This window comes from Borostomias antarcticus (assembly GCF_949987555.1).
Source record: "Borostomias antarcticus genome assembly, chromosome: 29".
In the NCBI taxonomy this organism is placed as follows: Eukaryota; Metazoa; Chordata; class Actinopteri; order Stomiiformes; family Stomiidae; genus Borostomias; species Borostomias antarcticus.
In genome coordinates this window covers 1,638,623-1,653,987 of record NC_140262.1, presented here as the reverse complement: position 1 = coordinate 1,653,987, position 15,365 = coordinate 1,638,623, and the positions used below count along the sequence as shown (strand labels likewise).

General features: G+C 48.9%; 1 protein-coding gene across 1 annotated transcript in view; it reads right to left on the bottom strand.

Annotated features, from left to right (window-relative positions):
• vwa2 (von Willebrand factor A domain containing 2) overlaps nucleotides 1-12,911 on the bottom strand; it is a gene marked incomplete at its 3' end in the record, with an annotated part of 85,455 nt that extends 72,544 nt beyond the window's left edge. Inside the window, 4 exon segments of the mRNA XM_084459835.1 lie at nucleotides 5,884-5,993; nucleotides 6,208-6,341; nucleotides 7,465-7,545; nucleotides 12,822-12,911. Of these exon segments, the coding sequence (XP_084315961.1) occupies nucleotides 5,884-5,993; nucleotides 6,208-6,341; nucleotides 7,465-7,545; nucleotides 12,822-12,873 (377 nt within the window). The 5' untranslated portion in view covers nucleotides 12,874-12,911.
• Nucleotides 12,912-15,365: the final 2,454 nt, after the last annotated feature.

The window sequence follows — 15,365 nt, the reverse complement described above, 5'->3', positions numbered from 1 at the left end:
ATTCAGGCTCTATCATCACACCCAACACTTCCTCATATCACATCTCTTCCTCTCTCTCTCTCTCTCTCTCTCTCAAACACTCCCTGATCTCTTTCAACCCCTTTTTACTCATCAACCAACAGCAACCTGCTGTGACAGTAATAACCACACACCCTCATTCCTGACCAGCGTGTGTGGCTGACGCTGCTCCAGGTGGGGCTCCACAGGCTCCGAAAATAGGGGGGACTGCGTAACCCCATTTAGGCTCTGAAAATAGGGGGGGACTGCGTAACCCCATTTAGGCTCTGAAAATAGGGGGGACTGTGTAACCCCATTTAGGCTCTGAAAATAGGGGGGACTGCGTAACCCCATGTAGGCTCTGAAAATAGGGGGGACTGTGTAACCCCATTTAGGCTCTGAAAATAGGGGGGGACTGCGTAACCCCATTTAGGCTCTGAAAATAGGGGGGGACTGCGTAACCCCATTTAGGCTCTGAAAATAGGGGAGGACTGCGTAACCCCATTTAGGCTCTGAAAATAGGGGGGGACTGCGTAACCCCATTTAGGCTCTGAAAATAGGGGGGGGACTGTGTAACCCCATTTAGGCTCTGAAAATAGGGGGGACTGCGTAACCCCATTTAGGCGCACAACCTTCGGTCACTCCATCCTCTCAGTGAAGGGAGGCAACTTCTGGAATAGTCTACCTCATGACCTCATGACCTTAGAGAACGTCCCACACTCTTCCCACACCTTCAGAGTACATCTTAGGGAATGGCTGACGTCCAATCAGGCCTGCACACATTAACACATTAACTGTCTCCATCTGCCCGGCTTTATATATGTAATATACAAATGTAGTCTAGTAGTTAATTGATATATTATTTTGTTATAATCCTGATGTATGTTTTTGTTGTATGTTATGCTTTTAGATTTAACGTTATAGGTTTTCAGTATTGTACTTCTCTTCTTTTAGGGAACATCTTCCCATGGGACTACAGGTGGAAATTAGCATCTGGCTACAACCTGGCTAGTTTACAATTTCTGTTTGTATTGCTAAAATCATATAGTGATTGTTCATTAACTTGCGCTGTCCCTCAGCAAATAAATAAATCTCTGTGCAACCCCCCATTGCTCTAAGTAAAGCGCATTGTGTTGCCTCTGTGTATGAAATGCGCTATACAAATAAAGTTTGATTTGATTTGGTTTTGGACGGTTCTGCTGACAGAGAGCCCCACCACTCAGAGCTGAAGTGTGGGTGCGTCAGATTAGCAGCGTGAGACTCACATTGTGTTTCTCTCGCAAACCAGTCTGGATACTCTCCACAGAGATCCGTTTGTGCTAGATCTGAAAACAATCTCGCCAATAAGTGCTGGTTCTGAGGAATTTGAAGGACAGCTACGCTGGGCGGGTTTAGGAGCGACGACCGTGAGGAGCGGTTGAAGTTAGTGCGTGATGGACGGTGATACACGGATGGTTCATCCAATCACCTGCCAAGTACTTTTGAAAGTGAATGTTTTGAAAGAACCTTTTCTAAACAGTTTCCAACAGAGTGTTTATGTGAAGCAAATCGTCTGGCGCGTCAGGTTAGTGTCAGAGCCCCAGAGTAAATGTGTGTGTGTGTGTGTGCGTGTCAGAGTTGTAGAGTATAGATATGTCAGCTGTGACGTTGAGAAGTGTGGGAAGAGGGGTTGCAGCTAGCTACAGGCCTTAGGCTGGGACATAAATGGCATGGTGTGTGTGTGTGTGTGTGTGTGTGTCCGTCCAGGGAAGCACCCGGAGCCATACTGACGCATCATTTCTGTCCAACGATGCGTCAACAGATGAATAGGACAAGTATAGTAAAGTGAATAGTTCACATCCTGGTCTGGAGCTCTGGGGGTTTGAGGCCCACGTTAACCCTGAGTAATGATTATCACAGCCTGCTCACAAGCTGCTGGGTCATCCTCTCTTCAGTGATGTTTGCCGAGGGCTGTGTGGTGTGTGTGTGCGTGCATGTGTGCGCGTGTCTGTGCATGTGTGTGTGCGCGTGCGTGTGTGTGTGAGTGTGCGCGTGCGTGTGTGTGTGCGTGTGTCTGTGTGCGTGTGTGTGTATGTGTGTGTGCGTGTGTGCGAGTGCGTGTGTGTGCGCGGGTGCATGTGTGTGTGTGAGTGGTAGTTAGTGATTGCAGATGTTCAGCTGGCAGGTGAACAAGACAGAGTTCTCTCTCCCCAGAAACAAGGCCACCACCCACCTCCTGCTAAACTTTCTACAGTGTACCTCCTGGAGGGGGAAGAAGTGTGTGTGTGTGTGTGTGTGGTGTGGGTGGGTGGGTGGGTGTGTGTGTGTGTGTAAGGGGGGAACACAGGTCAGGACCACCCAACATTTGGCTCTGGCAGACTCATCTCGTTAAATCTTCAGAACCCAAAAGCACTACACTGAAACACACGCACACGCAAACACACACACACACAAACACACACACACAAGGGCCAGCAGGGGGCAGGACCGTCGCGCCGTGACGCCTGCCCCTCCCTCCCACGTCTCCGTCCTATTGGACGATCTAGTGGGGTCCCCCGGGTGGGAGGAGAGAGTCCGTCCTACAGATGCCCCTCCCCGAGCTGCTGCCCCCGGCCAGACCGACCCCTGGGCCCCACACCATCCAAAATGGCTCCTCCAAGCCAAGGGGGTTCATCAGACTCCGGGTGGAGATAGTCTCGCATAGCCAGACCTACCCTATATGGATAAGTATAAGTATTGGAGCTTTTATGACATCTCATTCTAGATCCAAATCAAATCAATCAAATCAAAGCTTTATTTGTATAGCGCATTTCATACCCAGAGGCAACACAATGCGCTTTACAGAGAACAAGGGAGGTGGGCAGACGTCCCACCCCTACATATTCCAGAGGGAAGCAAAAAATTCATGACCAGCTCAGTGCCTTGTGGTTAGGGTGTCCGCCCTGAGATTGGGAGGTTGGGGGTTCGATCCTCGACCAAGTCATACCAACCCCAGAAAAACAACCCCAGACCATTATCCCTCCTCCACCAAACTTTACACTTGGCACAATGCAGTCAGGCAGGTAAAATTCTCCTGGCATTCGCCAAACCCAGACTCGTCCATCAGACTGCCAGATAGAGATGATGATGGGTCCGCACTCATCCTTCTCGGGGACTTCAACATCCAGAGTGAGAAATTGGAACCTCTTCTCTCTTTCCTCTCCTCCTTCGATCTTCACCTCTCTTCTTCTCCTCCTACTCACAAAGCTGGCAACCAGCTGGATCTCATCTTCACTAGACACTGTTCCACCCCTAACCTGTCTGTCACTCCCCTCCATCTCTCTGACCACTATTTCATGTCCTACTCCCTCTCCATCCCCTCTTCCCCTGTAACTCCTCCTCCTACCCACATGGTTACCGCCCGTAGCCATCTCCGCTCGCTCTCCCCTACTGACCTTTCCACTGCCATCACCTCTGCCCTCCCTGCCCCTGAATCCTTCTCTCTCCTTCCCTCTGATACTGCCACTGATCTTCTCCTCTCTACTCTTTCCTCTTCTCTGGACAATCTCTGTCCCCTCACCTCCAGGCCTGCACGCCCAACTCCACCTGCCCCATGGCTGTCGGACTCAGTGCGTACTGATAGACGGAGCCTGAGAATAGCTGAGCGTAAATGGAGGAAAGGCAAGCTCCCAGAGGACCTTCTTAATTTCCAATCTCTTCTTTCCACATTCTCCTCCTCCCTGTCTGCTGCTAAAGCTGCTTTCTTCCGCTCTAAAATCCTAACCTCTGCTTCCAATCCTAAAAAACTCTTTGAAACCTTCTCTTCACTACTCCAGCCCCCACCTCCTACTCCCAACTCCTCCCTTCTCCCTGATGATTTCGCCAACTTCTTTGACAAGAAAGTTAACGATATCAGATCCTCTTTCCCCCCTCCCCCGGTCAACGCTCCGTGCACGGAACTCACCCCCCCCCACCCTCTCTCCCCTCCCTGCCCCCCCCCCCCCCCCCCCTCTCCACGCCCCACCTTATCCCACTTTTCTCCCCTCTCCCCCAACGAGGCCCTCAACCTTGTAACATCTAACCGCCCCACCACGTGCTCCCTAGACCCTGTTCCCTCCACTCTCCTTCAGTCTGTTGCACCCAAACTCCTTCCCTTCCTAACCCACCTCATCAACGCATCTCTTGTGTCAGGATGTTTTCCCTCTGCTTTCAAGACTGCCAGAGTCACCCCCCTCCTAAAGAAACCATCTCTCGACCCCTCTGACGTCAAAAACTACAGACCGGTTTCCCTTCTATCCTTTCTATCCAAAACACTTGAACGTGCTATCTTTAACCAACTGTCTTCGTACCTCCACCAGAACGACCTCCTAGATCCCCACCAGTCCGGGTTCAAGGCTGGCCACTCGACAGAGACCGCCCTCCTTGCAGTAACAGAGTCACTCCATGCCGCGAGAGCGAACTCTCTCTCCTCTGTCCTGATACTCCTAGACCTGTCAGCAGCATTTGATACGGTAGACCACCAGATCCTCCTCTCCACCCTCGAGGAGAAAGGCATCGCTGGCTCTGCACACTCCTTGTTTGCATCCTACCTGACGGGCCGCTCCTACCAGGTGACATGGAGAGGGTCGATGTCGAAACCGCGTAGTCTGACTACGGGGGTTCCACAAGGGTCTGTCCTGGCTCCTCTCCTGTTTTCCCTCTATACTACATCTCTGGGCTCTGTCATTCGCTTGCATGGCTTCTCCTATCACTGTTATGCCGATGACACCCAACTGGTCCTGTCATTTCCCCCTTCTGATACAGAAGTGGAGACACGCATAGCTGGGTGCTTGGCTGACATCTCGGAGTAGATGACGACACATTACTTCAAGCTCAATCTGGACAAGACTGAGCTGCTGTTCCTCCCTGACTGCAAGGAATCTGGGTGTGACCCTGGATGACCAACTGTCGTTTTCCGCACATGTCACATCTGTCACACGTTCCTGCAGATTCATGCTCTACAACATCAGAAGGATTCGCCCTTTCCTCACTGATGAAACGGCGCAGGTACTCATCCAGGCCCTGGTCATCTCCCGCCTGGACTACTGCAACTCCCTTCTCGCTGGGGCGCCGGCGTCAGCCATTAAACCTCTGGAACTGGTCCAGAAAGCTGCTGCTTGCCTGGTGTTCAACCACCCCAAATTCTCCCACACATCTTCCCTCCTCCGTTCCCTACACTGGCTCCCTGTAGCGGCTCGCATCCAGTTTAAAACTCTGGCGCTAACCTACAGGGCAATGAAAGGAACAGCCCCCTCCTACCTCCAGGCCATGGTCAAACCCTACACCCCCTCCCGACCGCTACACTCTGCTACCTCAGGGCGACTGGTTGCCCCGTCACTCCGAGGCTCCTGCGGTCGATCGACACGGTCACGGCTCTTCTCTGTCCTGGCCCCGCAGTGGTGGAATGAACTGCCCACTGATGTCAGGACAGCAGAGTCGCTGCCCATCTTTCGTCGCAGGCTCAAAACTCATCTCTTCAAGAAGTACTACAACAATCCTCCCGCCTAAGCACTTATTGTATTTTATTGTATTATATAATATTGCACTGTACTTTAGATTGCTATTCTTGCACTTTGCCTTCAGCACTAGATGATGCTCTTAGTCACTTGTTTTAGAGAGAAGATGCACTTGTGAGTTCTGGCAAGTAGTAGTACATTGGCTCTTCCTACGTTAAATGCAATTATTGTTAGTCGCTTTGGATAAAAGCGTCTGCTAAATGACTGTAATGTAATGTAATGTTACCATTCGGTAGCATTAAAGAATTTCAACTCGTTTAGGCTGAACCCAAAATTGTGAGAAGCAAGAACGAGTGAGACAGAGGAAGCGTGTGGGTTAGGGTCAGGGTCAGGGTCAGGGTTAGGGTTAGGGTCAGGGTTAGGGTTAGGGCACCTGTAGGAGGTCTTCTTCAAGCGTTTCCTCAGCTCTCCCTTGGTGGCGCAGGAGTCCAGAGAGATCTCCAGTCGAGGGGAGGAGCCAAACTGGACCAGTCCCACTCGCACCTGAACACGAATAACAACAATGTTGGTGTCATCATGGGGGATCAGGAACTTGTGCTTCCAATCAGGACATCATTATTTGTTGTCCCTTGATTCAACTATAAAACCGAGGCCTCTGGAAAAACAAACGTGTGAAGTTGTAATGCGATAACCTCGCGATAACGTCACAGAAAACCCCTCATCCCAAACCCACTGTCCGTGTTTGTGCAGCTCGTACCTTGTCAGGCCTGACGTCCAGAGCTTCAGTGAGTTTGAGGGCGTAGTGTTTGGACCTCTCGAAGCCGCCCTTCCCCACGCTGTACGAGCCGTCCACCAGGAACAGAACATCCATGGCTACGGAGCACTTCATCACTGGGCACACACACACACACACACACAGGAACGCAAACACACACGCACAGGAACGCAAACACGCACACACACGCACACACACACACACACACACGCACACACACACACACACACACACAGGAACGCAAACACACACGCACAGGAACGCAAACACACACACACACACACGCACACACACACACACACACACACACACGCACACACACACACACACACACACACACAGGAACGCAAACACACACGCACAGGAACGCAAACACACACACACACACACACGCACACACACACACACGCACACACACACACACACACACACACACACACAGGAACGCAAACACACACACACACACACACAGGAACGCAAACACACACACACACGCACAGGAACGCAAACACACACACACACATACACACACACACGCACAGGAAAGAAGGATTAATGGTATCACTAGGTTAATTCCAACGCACACACATTAGCACACACACACACACGCACACACACAGGAGGGGATTAGATGGTAGACAGCAGTTGAATACCCAGTCCTCACTCAAAGCTCATTTCCCTCATTTCCCTATCACACACACACACACACACATTCAGACACACACATACATGCGCACACACACACACATACAGTACACAAACATGCACGCACACACGCACGCACGCACGCACACACACACAGACACCCACCCACCGACCCACACACACACGCACACAAAACACATACACACACACACACACACACACCCAAAGACTGACTGTCGCCGTCACACAACTTCATGTATACCCACAGACGCACAGACAGACGCTGAAGCGTGTTTCTACCTGCTGGCAGGGTAAATGACAGGGGGTGTAGCCGTCATGTCAGAACGCGCCACTGGTCATAAACAGACCAATTAGAGCAGGGGGATGGCCGCACGTCATCTGACACACAGACATGCTACTGCTCTAATAGACTTGGTCACACACACACACACACACACACACACACTCAGAAACAGTATACACACACTATGTGTAATTCTTCTCAATATGCACACAAGCAGTACAACACCACCTTGTGTGCATCTTCTGAAAACCACAGAAGCAGAAGAGTGGCGAGGTGCGGACGCAACTCACTCTCTCCTGCTGAGTAGATCTTAGTGATGGTCTCATGGTTGGTTTGGATCTCCTGCAGCGAGCGTCCCGGACTGACGAGAGCTGTGGAGAAAAAGAGTAGTCGGTAACACTTTAGAATAACTACCCCTTATGAATAGTTAATAGGTCATCCGCAAACTCATTAGCTAATGCCGGGTGCAGACTAGAGGATTTTCAAATCTTAACCGATTTTATAAACGTAGGAGACCACAGACATAACGATCATCTTAACCGATTTTTAAATATTTGAATCGTAAGAATGGTAAATGGTAAATGGACTGCACTTATATAGCGCTTTTCCACCTTAGCGGCACTCAAAGCGCTTTACAATGGCCTCTCATTCACCCATTCACACACCAATGGCGGTAGCTGCCATGCAAGGTGCTAACCTGCTCATTGGGAGCAATTTGGGGTTAGGTGTCTTGCTCAAGGACACTTGTCGGAGCTGGGATTCAAACCACTGACCCTTCGATCACTGAACGACCCGCTCTACCAACTGAGCTACAGCCGCCCCCTAAGAACGCACACTCCACGATTCAGTCAAGACGGGAATGCCCCCCCGATTTTCGGGAGGGGTGAATCGGAGCTAAAATCAGGCCTAAAATCCTCTAGTCGGCCTAAATCAGGCCTAAAATCCTTTTAGCTCCTCCTTCCCTCCTTCTTGGGGGGCCACCCAAAACAATCTTGCTTAGGGCCACCAGAATCCTAGGGCCGGCCCTGGACCTAATCTTAACGTTCCCGACTGATCGGAGACTCCCCGATTTTGAATTGTAAATATCAAACATGTTTGATATTCATCCTTGGGACCCTGGCATGAATCGCCACTCTGAAATCGTGTAGTGTGCATCTTGACTGAATCGTGACTTGACTGAATCCTTAACTAACAGTTTGTGAATGATCTATTAACTATTTATGAGGGGTAGTTATTCTGAAGTGTTACCAAGTAGTCTGTTGAGAAATGGTCAGGTTTCATATTGGTAAGAACAAATGAGAGCGTGGGAAAATGGAAACCCAGCTGTCGGTTCAAAGACAGATTTGACAAGAGGTCAGGTTAGTGATGTTTGATAATCAGTTATTTCAACTACATAGCAGATAGACAGAAAGTTCAGGAATATACTGTAACCAAGCTGGAAGATCACACCGCTAAATCATACCACTCAACGTCAGTCTCACATGGATACAGAGAAGATATTGCTAAGTATCAATCACAAAATGATTTTGTTAAGAGAACATGGGCCCCCGATAATGATAGAGAAAATGCAAACAAAATGACAGCCTCTTATTTACACGTGTCAGTGGAGTGTGTTTAACCTACGCACACACACACACACACACACACACACAGTCCTGAGGCAACGAGGGGGCCCCAGCCTCCCTTGTCTCTCCATGTCAGCTGTCTACAGTACCATTTAGCGCTCTTTAAAGGGGACGTCATTTAGAGGAGCAGCATTCCAACTACTCCCTGGGCCTTGGGAGTAAAACATGGGAACGTCCTAAAAGTGAATTCTATTCATTGATTGACTGAGCACCTCTGTTCTGCCCCCCTCACAATAGCTGATTGAGTGTGTGTGTGTGTGAGAGAGAGAGAGAGAGAGAGAGAGAGAGAGAGAGAGGGAAAGAAGTGGAGAGATTAAGCATTTCATTACAGTAGCTGAATGGGCATCCCTTTTTTCCAGGGATGTGTGTGGTTTGAAAAGGGGATATAATTTCCGGTGTGTTAGGGGACTGCAGAAAGAGTCCTAGTAGGTACTGACGTTTCTCCATGGTGAGTGAAGAGGAACAAGCAAATATCTAGAGAGCCTGCATGGGAAGGCTAGCCATACATGGTATATAGAACGCTTCATTCATGGGCTATAACAATACAGGAGGATAATAGATTGTTTTTGTTTTTTTGTGTGATTTTTCTCTGGTTAAATAAAGGATAAAATAAAATAGGATACTGTGAAGGTTATGATGTAGTAAATTACTTTTGAGGCTCTTGTGGTTGAGTAGAGAATATGTAGCCTATGTATGAATATTTATTATCCCATACCGCTTGACCACTGGCAGTGTTGCTAGACTGATACACTAGCGCTTGACCACTGGCAGTGTTGCTAGACTGATACACTAGCGCTTGACCACTGGCAGTGTTGCTAGACTGATACACTACCGCTTGACCACTGGCAGTGTTGCTAGACTGATACACTAGCGCTTGACCACTGGCAGTGTTGCTAGACTGATACACTAGCGCTTGACCACTGGCAGTGTTGCTAGACTGATACACTAGCGCTTGACCACTGGCAGTGTTGCTAGACTGATACACTAGCGCTTGACCACTGGCAGTGTTGCTAGACTGATACACTAGCGCTTGACCACTGGCAGTGTTGCTAGACTGATACACTAGCGCTTGACCACTGGCAGTGTTGCTAGACTGATACACTAGCGCTTGACCACTGGCAGTGTTGCTAGACTGATACACTAGCGCTTGACCACTGGCAGTGTTGCTAGACTGATACACTAGCGCTTGACCACTGGCAGTGTTGCTAGACTGATACACTAGCGCTTGACCACTGGCAGTGTTGCTAGACTGATACACTACCGCTTGACCACTGGCAGTGTTGCTAGACTGATACACTAGCGCTTGACCACTGGCAGTGTTGCTAGACTGATACATGACCGCTCGGCCACCAGCGGTGTAGTAAACCCAGCAGGAGAAGTAGTAGATATAAAGGGAAGGAAGCCGGTCCTAGTTTGGGAAATGTTGTTTTCTTTTAATCTGTGTATCAGCCCAGTGATTCTGATCCACACCAAAATTGAATGTGTTCTAACTTGGCCCATGCTCCACCCCTCCACCCAGTTTCATGTGTTCTAACTTGGCCCATGCTACACCCCTCCACCCAGTTTCATGTGTTCTAACTTGGCCCATGCTACACCCCTCCACCCAGTTTCATGTGTTCTAACTTGGCCCATGCTACACCCCTCCACCCAGTTTCATGTGTTCTAACTTGGCCCATGCTACACCCCTCCACCCAGTTTCATGTGTTCTAACTTGGCCCATGCTGCACCCCTCCACCCAGTTTCATGAAAATCGCCCTGGTAGTTTTTGTATAATCCTGCTAGGTGACCAAACGAATGAACGAACGAACGAAATAACAAACTAACTAACTAACTAACTAACTCACACACACGACTGAAAACATACCCTCCGCCAGCGGTCACTGGGCGGAGCCAACTACTGTATGAAATGAAATGATGATACTGCGCACACAATGAAGCCAACCTATAATAATGTACAAAAACATCATTTTGTACTTGAATGTTGTCCTGTTACTCTTACTGTGAGTCCTCCTCCATGGCTCTTCCCCGTCATTTAGCAAACACACACACACACACACACACACACACACACACACACAGACGCACACACACAGACGCACGCGCACACGCACACGCACACACACACACACACACACACACACACACTCACTTCTTCATGTGGTTTTAACATACAGTACAAGCCAGGTACTGTATTTCAGCTGCATCTCTCCACCCTCCATGTCTACAGTACATCAGTCTCCAGTCACAGCTCTGTCAAGTTAAATTACATTACATAAATTACATTACCTCTTCATCCTGTCCAGGTGGGTGCCTAGTAAAACAGTACTACTTCCCCACACTCTCACCTCACAAAACCATCTCCCCCAAGGCTGCGCTCCAGTTCCGTTCACCCCCCCCCCCCCCCACCTTCCTAATGGTATCTGGTCAACTACCTGTTCAGTGACATCAGTAGTTTACGGCAGTCCTAACAAGACAGTGAACTCTGACCCCGACATCAGGAATGAATCTTATCATTAACCCTGACCATATCTTTTGTTCGGCCCTTTGAACCTTCGACTTAACCTTAACTGTCCATAACATCAGGCAAGACCAATGGCTTTCATCTTAACAACCTTCCACATAACCCAATATGACCTTCACACATCATCTTTGGGAAACCTAATTTCGGAGCTTTGATCTCCAATTTGACACTGACAGCTCCCGCGCTGTCCAGGGCACACAGGGTGGATGAAGTGTGAAGTCCGTAGAAGAACCACGCGAGCAAATCGCGTCAGACCAAAACATCCGGGGAACAGCACACGCGCTCAAGGGACCCCCTGGCAATTAATAGAACTGTTCACCCCCCCCAGAACCCCCCCATCTCCTCTCCATTCCCACCTCATTCCTGGCTGAGAATCCTCTCTGAAAGTAAAAGCCTAAGGCTTCAGGGTGATGGTTTTATCGTGCGCCTTGGGGCCCTCTCTGCCATTTCACCCAAAAGTCCCTCACAGACTTACAACACGTGTTTAATGGATGAAAGCGTTGTGTGTGTGTGTGTGGGGGGAGGGGGGGGGGGGAGGCCCCACGGGGAAGCTGACAAACGTCTTAATCAGGATGATCCTCGTCAGTCGGAGAGGAACTCCGGGGGGCCTCGGGGGAATATTCCCAGGGATCTTTAAGGAATTTTACGATAAAGTCTTACGGACGTGTGAGAATTATATGAATACTTCTCAGGCGCTGGAACATGTGTCCTGTCAGCAAGGGGAGACTAGGGGCGGGTCGGGAATGAGGGCTTGAATAGTGTGAACAGTCTGGTTTTTGAGAAGTTCAAAGTGTGGTGTAATGGCCCAACAGTAAATACTGGATGGTGCTCAAGCTGTCATTTCAGAAAACACTTCAGGTGGTATATTGGTCGGAGCCCGACGCCTCCTCCTCAGGATGAAGATTCCTGGCCCCAAGAGAGCACTGCTGTGAAAAGGCTGTAAAACCACGCAAATCTCATCTGTCTGGAGACAGGTGATAAAATCGCACGCAAATTCCACATCCAGCGACTGTTCCATGTGGACTCGCATCCGGAGTTTTCTTCTACAGTACATCGCAGTTTCCAACACTGACGATACACACACGCTAAACTACACACACGCTTAACTACACACCCGCTTAACTACACACACGCTTAACTAGAGTGTTTAAGAGGAGAGGAAATCTGCACACTGGACTACAGCTCCCAATAGTTGGTTTCATTGAGCAACGTTTCGACCACACAGGGTCTTCTTCAGGAAAAAAAAAGAAGTATTTTTAGATTTTTTACTAAAACAATCCTATTACTAGTAATACTAGTAGACGCTCTAGTAATACTAACTACAGTGTGTGCATCGATCTCAATTCTAATTCCCAATGAGCTTTGAGTTGGCAGTTCTCTAGTAAGTTTCTATGCATGGAATACTCCTCTTAATCTCTCTTTGAACACTGCATTCCTTTCTGAGATTTCTGTCACACTGTATATGTTATTACAGTAATGTTTAGGTATCAACCCAACGTACCTTGAACGAGCAGCAGGGCGAGCGGGAAGGAGAGCTGGCTGGTAGGGGGCATGTTAAGAGACCTGGAATGACAGAACAGAGTCAGCTGCGTTCAGATGAGACCAAATCATGCCCCTTGTCTGAGAGAGGGAGAGAGAGAGAGGGGGAGAGAGAGAGAGAGAGAGAGAGAGAGAGGGAGAGAGAGAGAGGGAGGGAGAGAGAGAGAGAGGGAGAGGGGGGGAGAGAGAGAGAGAGAGAGAGAGAGAGGGAGAGGGAGAGAGAGAGAGAGAAGGAGCACAGCCGTTCAGAGCAAGAGATGTAGGGAGAGGGACTTTTAAAGAGTGTGAGTTAGAGAATGTGAGAGTGACATGAATTGGAGAGATGGAGACAGGCGGCTTTAGGGAGAGAGAGGGAGAGAGAGAGAGAGAGAGAGAAAGAGAAAGGGAGAAGATAGACAGCCGTGCTCTATTCTAAGCGGTGAATAACTGTGGCTGCTAAAACAACACAGTTCTACAAGCAGGCGACTGTAATCTATAAAACCAAAGGTCAGATGACAGGGGGAGCTATTCTAAAAACAGAAACAAACAAACAAACACACACACACACAAGTTCAGAATAACGGCCTTGGAACCTCCCCCCCTCCCCGTACAGTGAATACTGTACACTGAAGTGGACACAGGTGGCCATTGCAGGGATGAAAGTCGGCATCCTACTAGAGCTCCCTTCCGCCCTGTCCAGAAATAGGGCTAGTCCCATGGTAGAAAGTACCCAGTAGCATGGAAGCTTACCTTGGTTAGAGGGTTCACTGTCAAATTGCTCGATCGCCTTGTTGAGAGGGGTCAGGGAAGAATTTTTACAGCTCACTTATCTGGCCCCCGGGTGATTACTGTTTTTTTGCTTCCCTCTGGAATATGTAGGGGTGGGTCGTATACCCACCTCCCTTGTTCTCTGTAAAGCGCATTGTGTTGCCTCTGGGTATGAAATGCGCTATACAAATAAAGCTTTGATTGATTGATTGATTGAAATGGAATGTAGAGGTTGGACATACAGGAAGTGACCCATGAAGCAGCTTGTTTGCAATGCTTCATGAATGCTTTACAGGCACTCTAAGAAGCTACATGACCTTGTCAGGGCTGTCTGACCCACGACTTGAAACTAGTCAGTGCGGATGCCTGCTGCCCATCTCATACATATCATGATGGGCAAAATCCCCTAAACACTCAGTATGACTAACTTCACTCACAAGCACAAGGTCACAAGCTTTTGTTATCAAACCGCACGGTTCAGAGGTTCTGTGGAATTAGGCGTGTCCAATGCATGCCACTAGGCCATTAAACATGCATCAGAATTTGCCATAACATTTTAACTGGGCTAATAATTTACTTGTGCCTTGTGTGTGTGTGTGTGTGTGTGTGTGTGTGTGTAGGGAGGGATGGAACAGGAGAAAGCAGCAGGATTCTGTCTGGGCATCGTAAAACTGAATCCCTGTTGACACCTCTCTGGCAGTCTCTAACTGACACTTACAAGGCGTTGGAATTCTCCTTCCTTCCTTGGAAAAATTGCAGATCTGATATGGCAGGGTTGGAATCAGCCGTGTAAAGGAGCATACGCCTTCACCTATCCAATCATGTTTGATCGGAGATTACTGTATGACGAGGATGGGAAGGAAAGAAGGATACATTTTAGTATACAAATGGAAGGGGGATGGTAAGTTGGCACTAGTTCTGTGTTGATGGGCTGCAGGAGGTGGGACAGGCACATGCGCTGATCCTAGGTCAGTTTAGCCCCACCCTTAAGACCTAAAGAGCCACTGTTGGTGGTGGGTCAACTGATTGTAGATCTGCGTCGAAACTGCGAGGAGACCCTTCGCTGACCCCTAGCCCATTCTCACTGCCGAGGTCAAAGGTGAAGACTTCCAACGGCCAGACAAGGGTATTAAATTAAGGGAGTGTTGACATAATGACATTCTCCAACCCCCCTCCGGTAGAAAAGGAGTAGGATGATGTGTGGCGTTTTGAGTGACTGCTTTTAATATTACGTCCTGCCCGTTGAACTCTCTGCACCTAAAATGTTATTTAATATGGGTCCCGGGTGGTCAAGAGGTTGTGCATGCACCCACAGCTGCACTGATTCAGCTAATACAAATCTTAATGAGAAGTTGGTTCATGAACGGCCTCATCAACAAGTCACATCTCCCACTGACATGGTCTATTTTGTATGTCTGTAGACTGTATTGTATATTGTATTGTAGCACTTTGTGTATTTTGCACTGTCCCGTCTTATTCTTGAACTATGTTAATTGTCATGCACCAACAGACAACGGCAAATTCCTCATAGGTGTAAGCCTACTTGGCGAAACAAAATCTGATTCGGAAAACAAATCAGGTTTGTTTGAGCTGGTCTGGACCAAGAACCTGCACCCCTCTACTGGCTCTCAGGACCAGGATTGAAGAATACTCAACGTGATCAACTGCGCTATGCACTACGACATGACCACACTAACCCTAACCTAACCCTAACCCTGACACTGACCACAGGTACTGTGCAGTCGTTTTTCAGTCATGA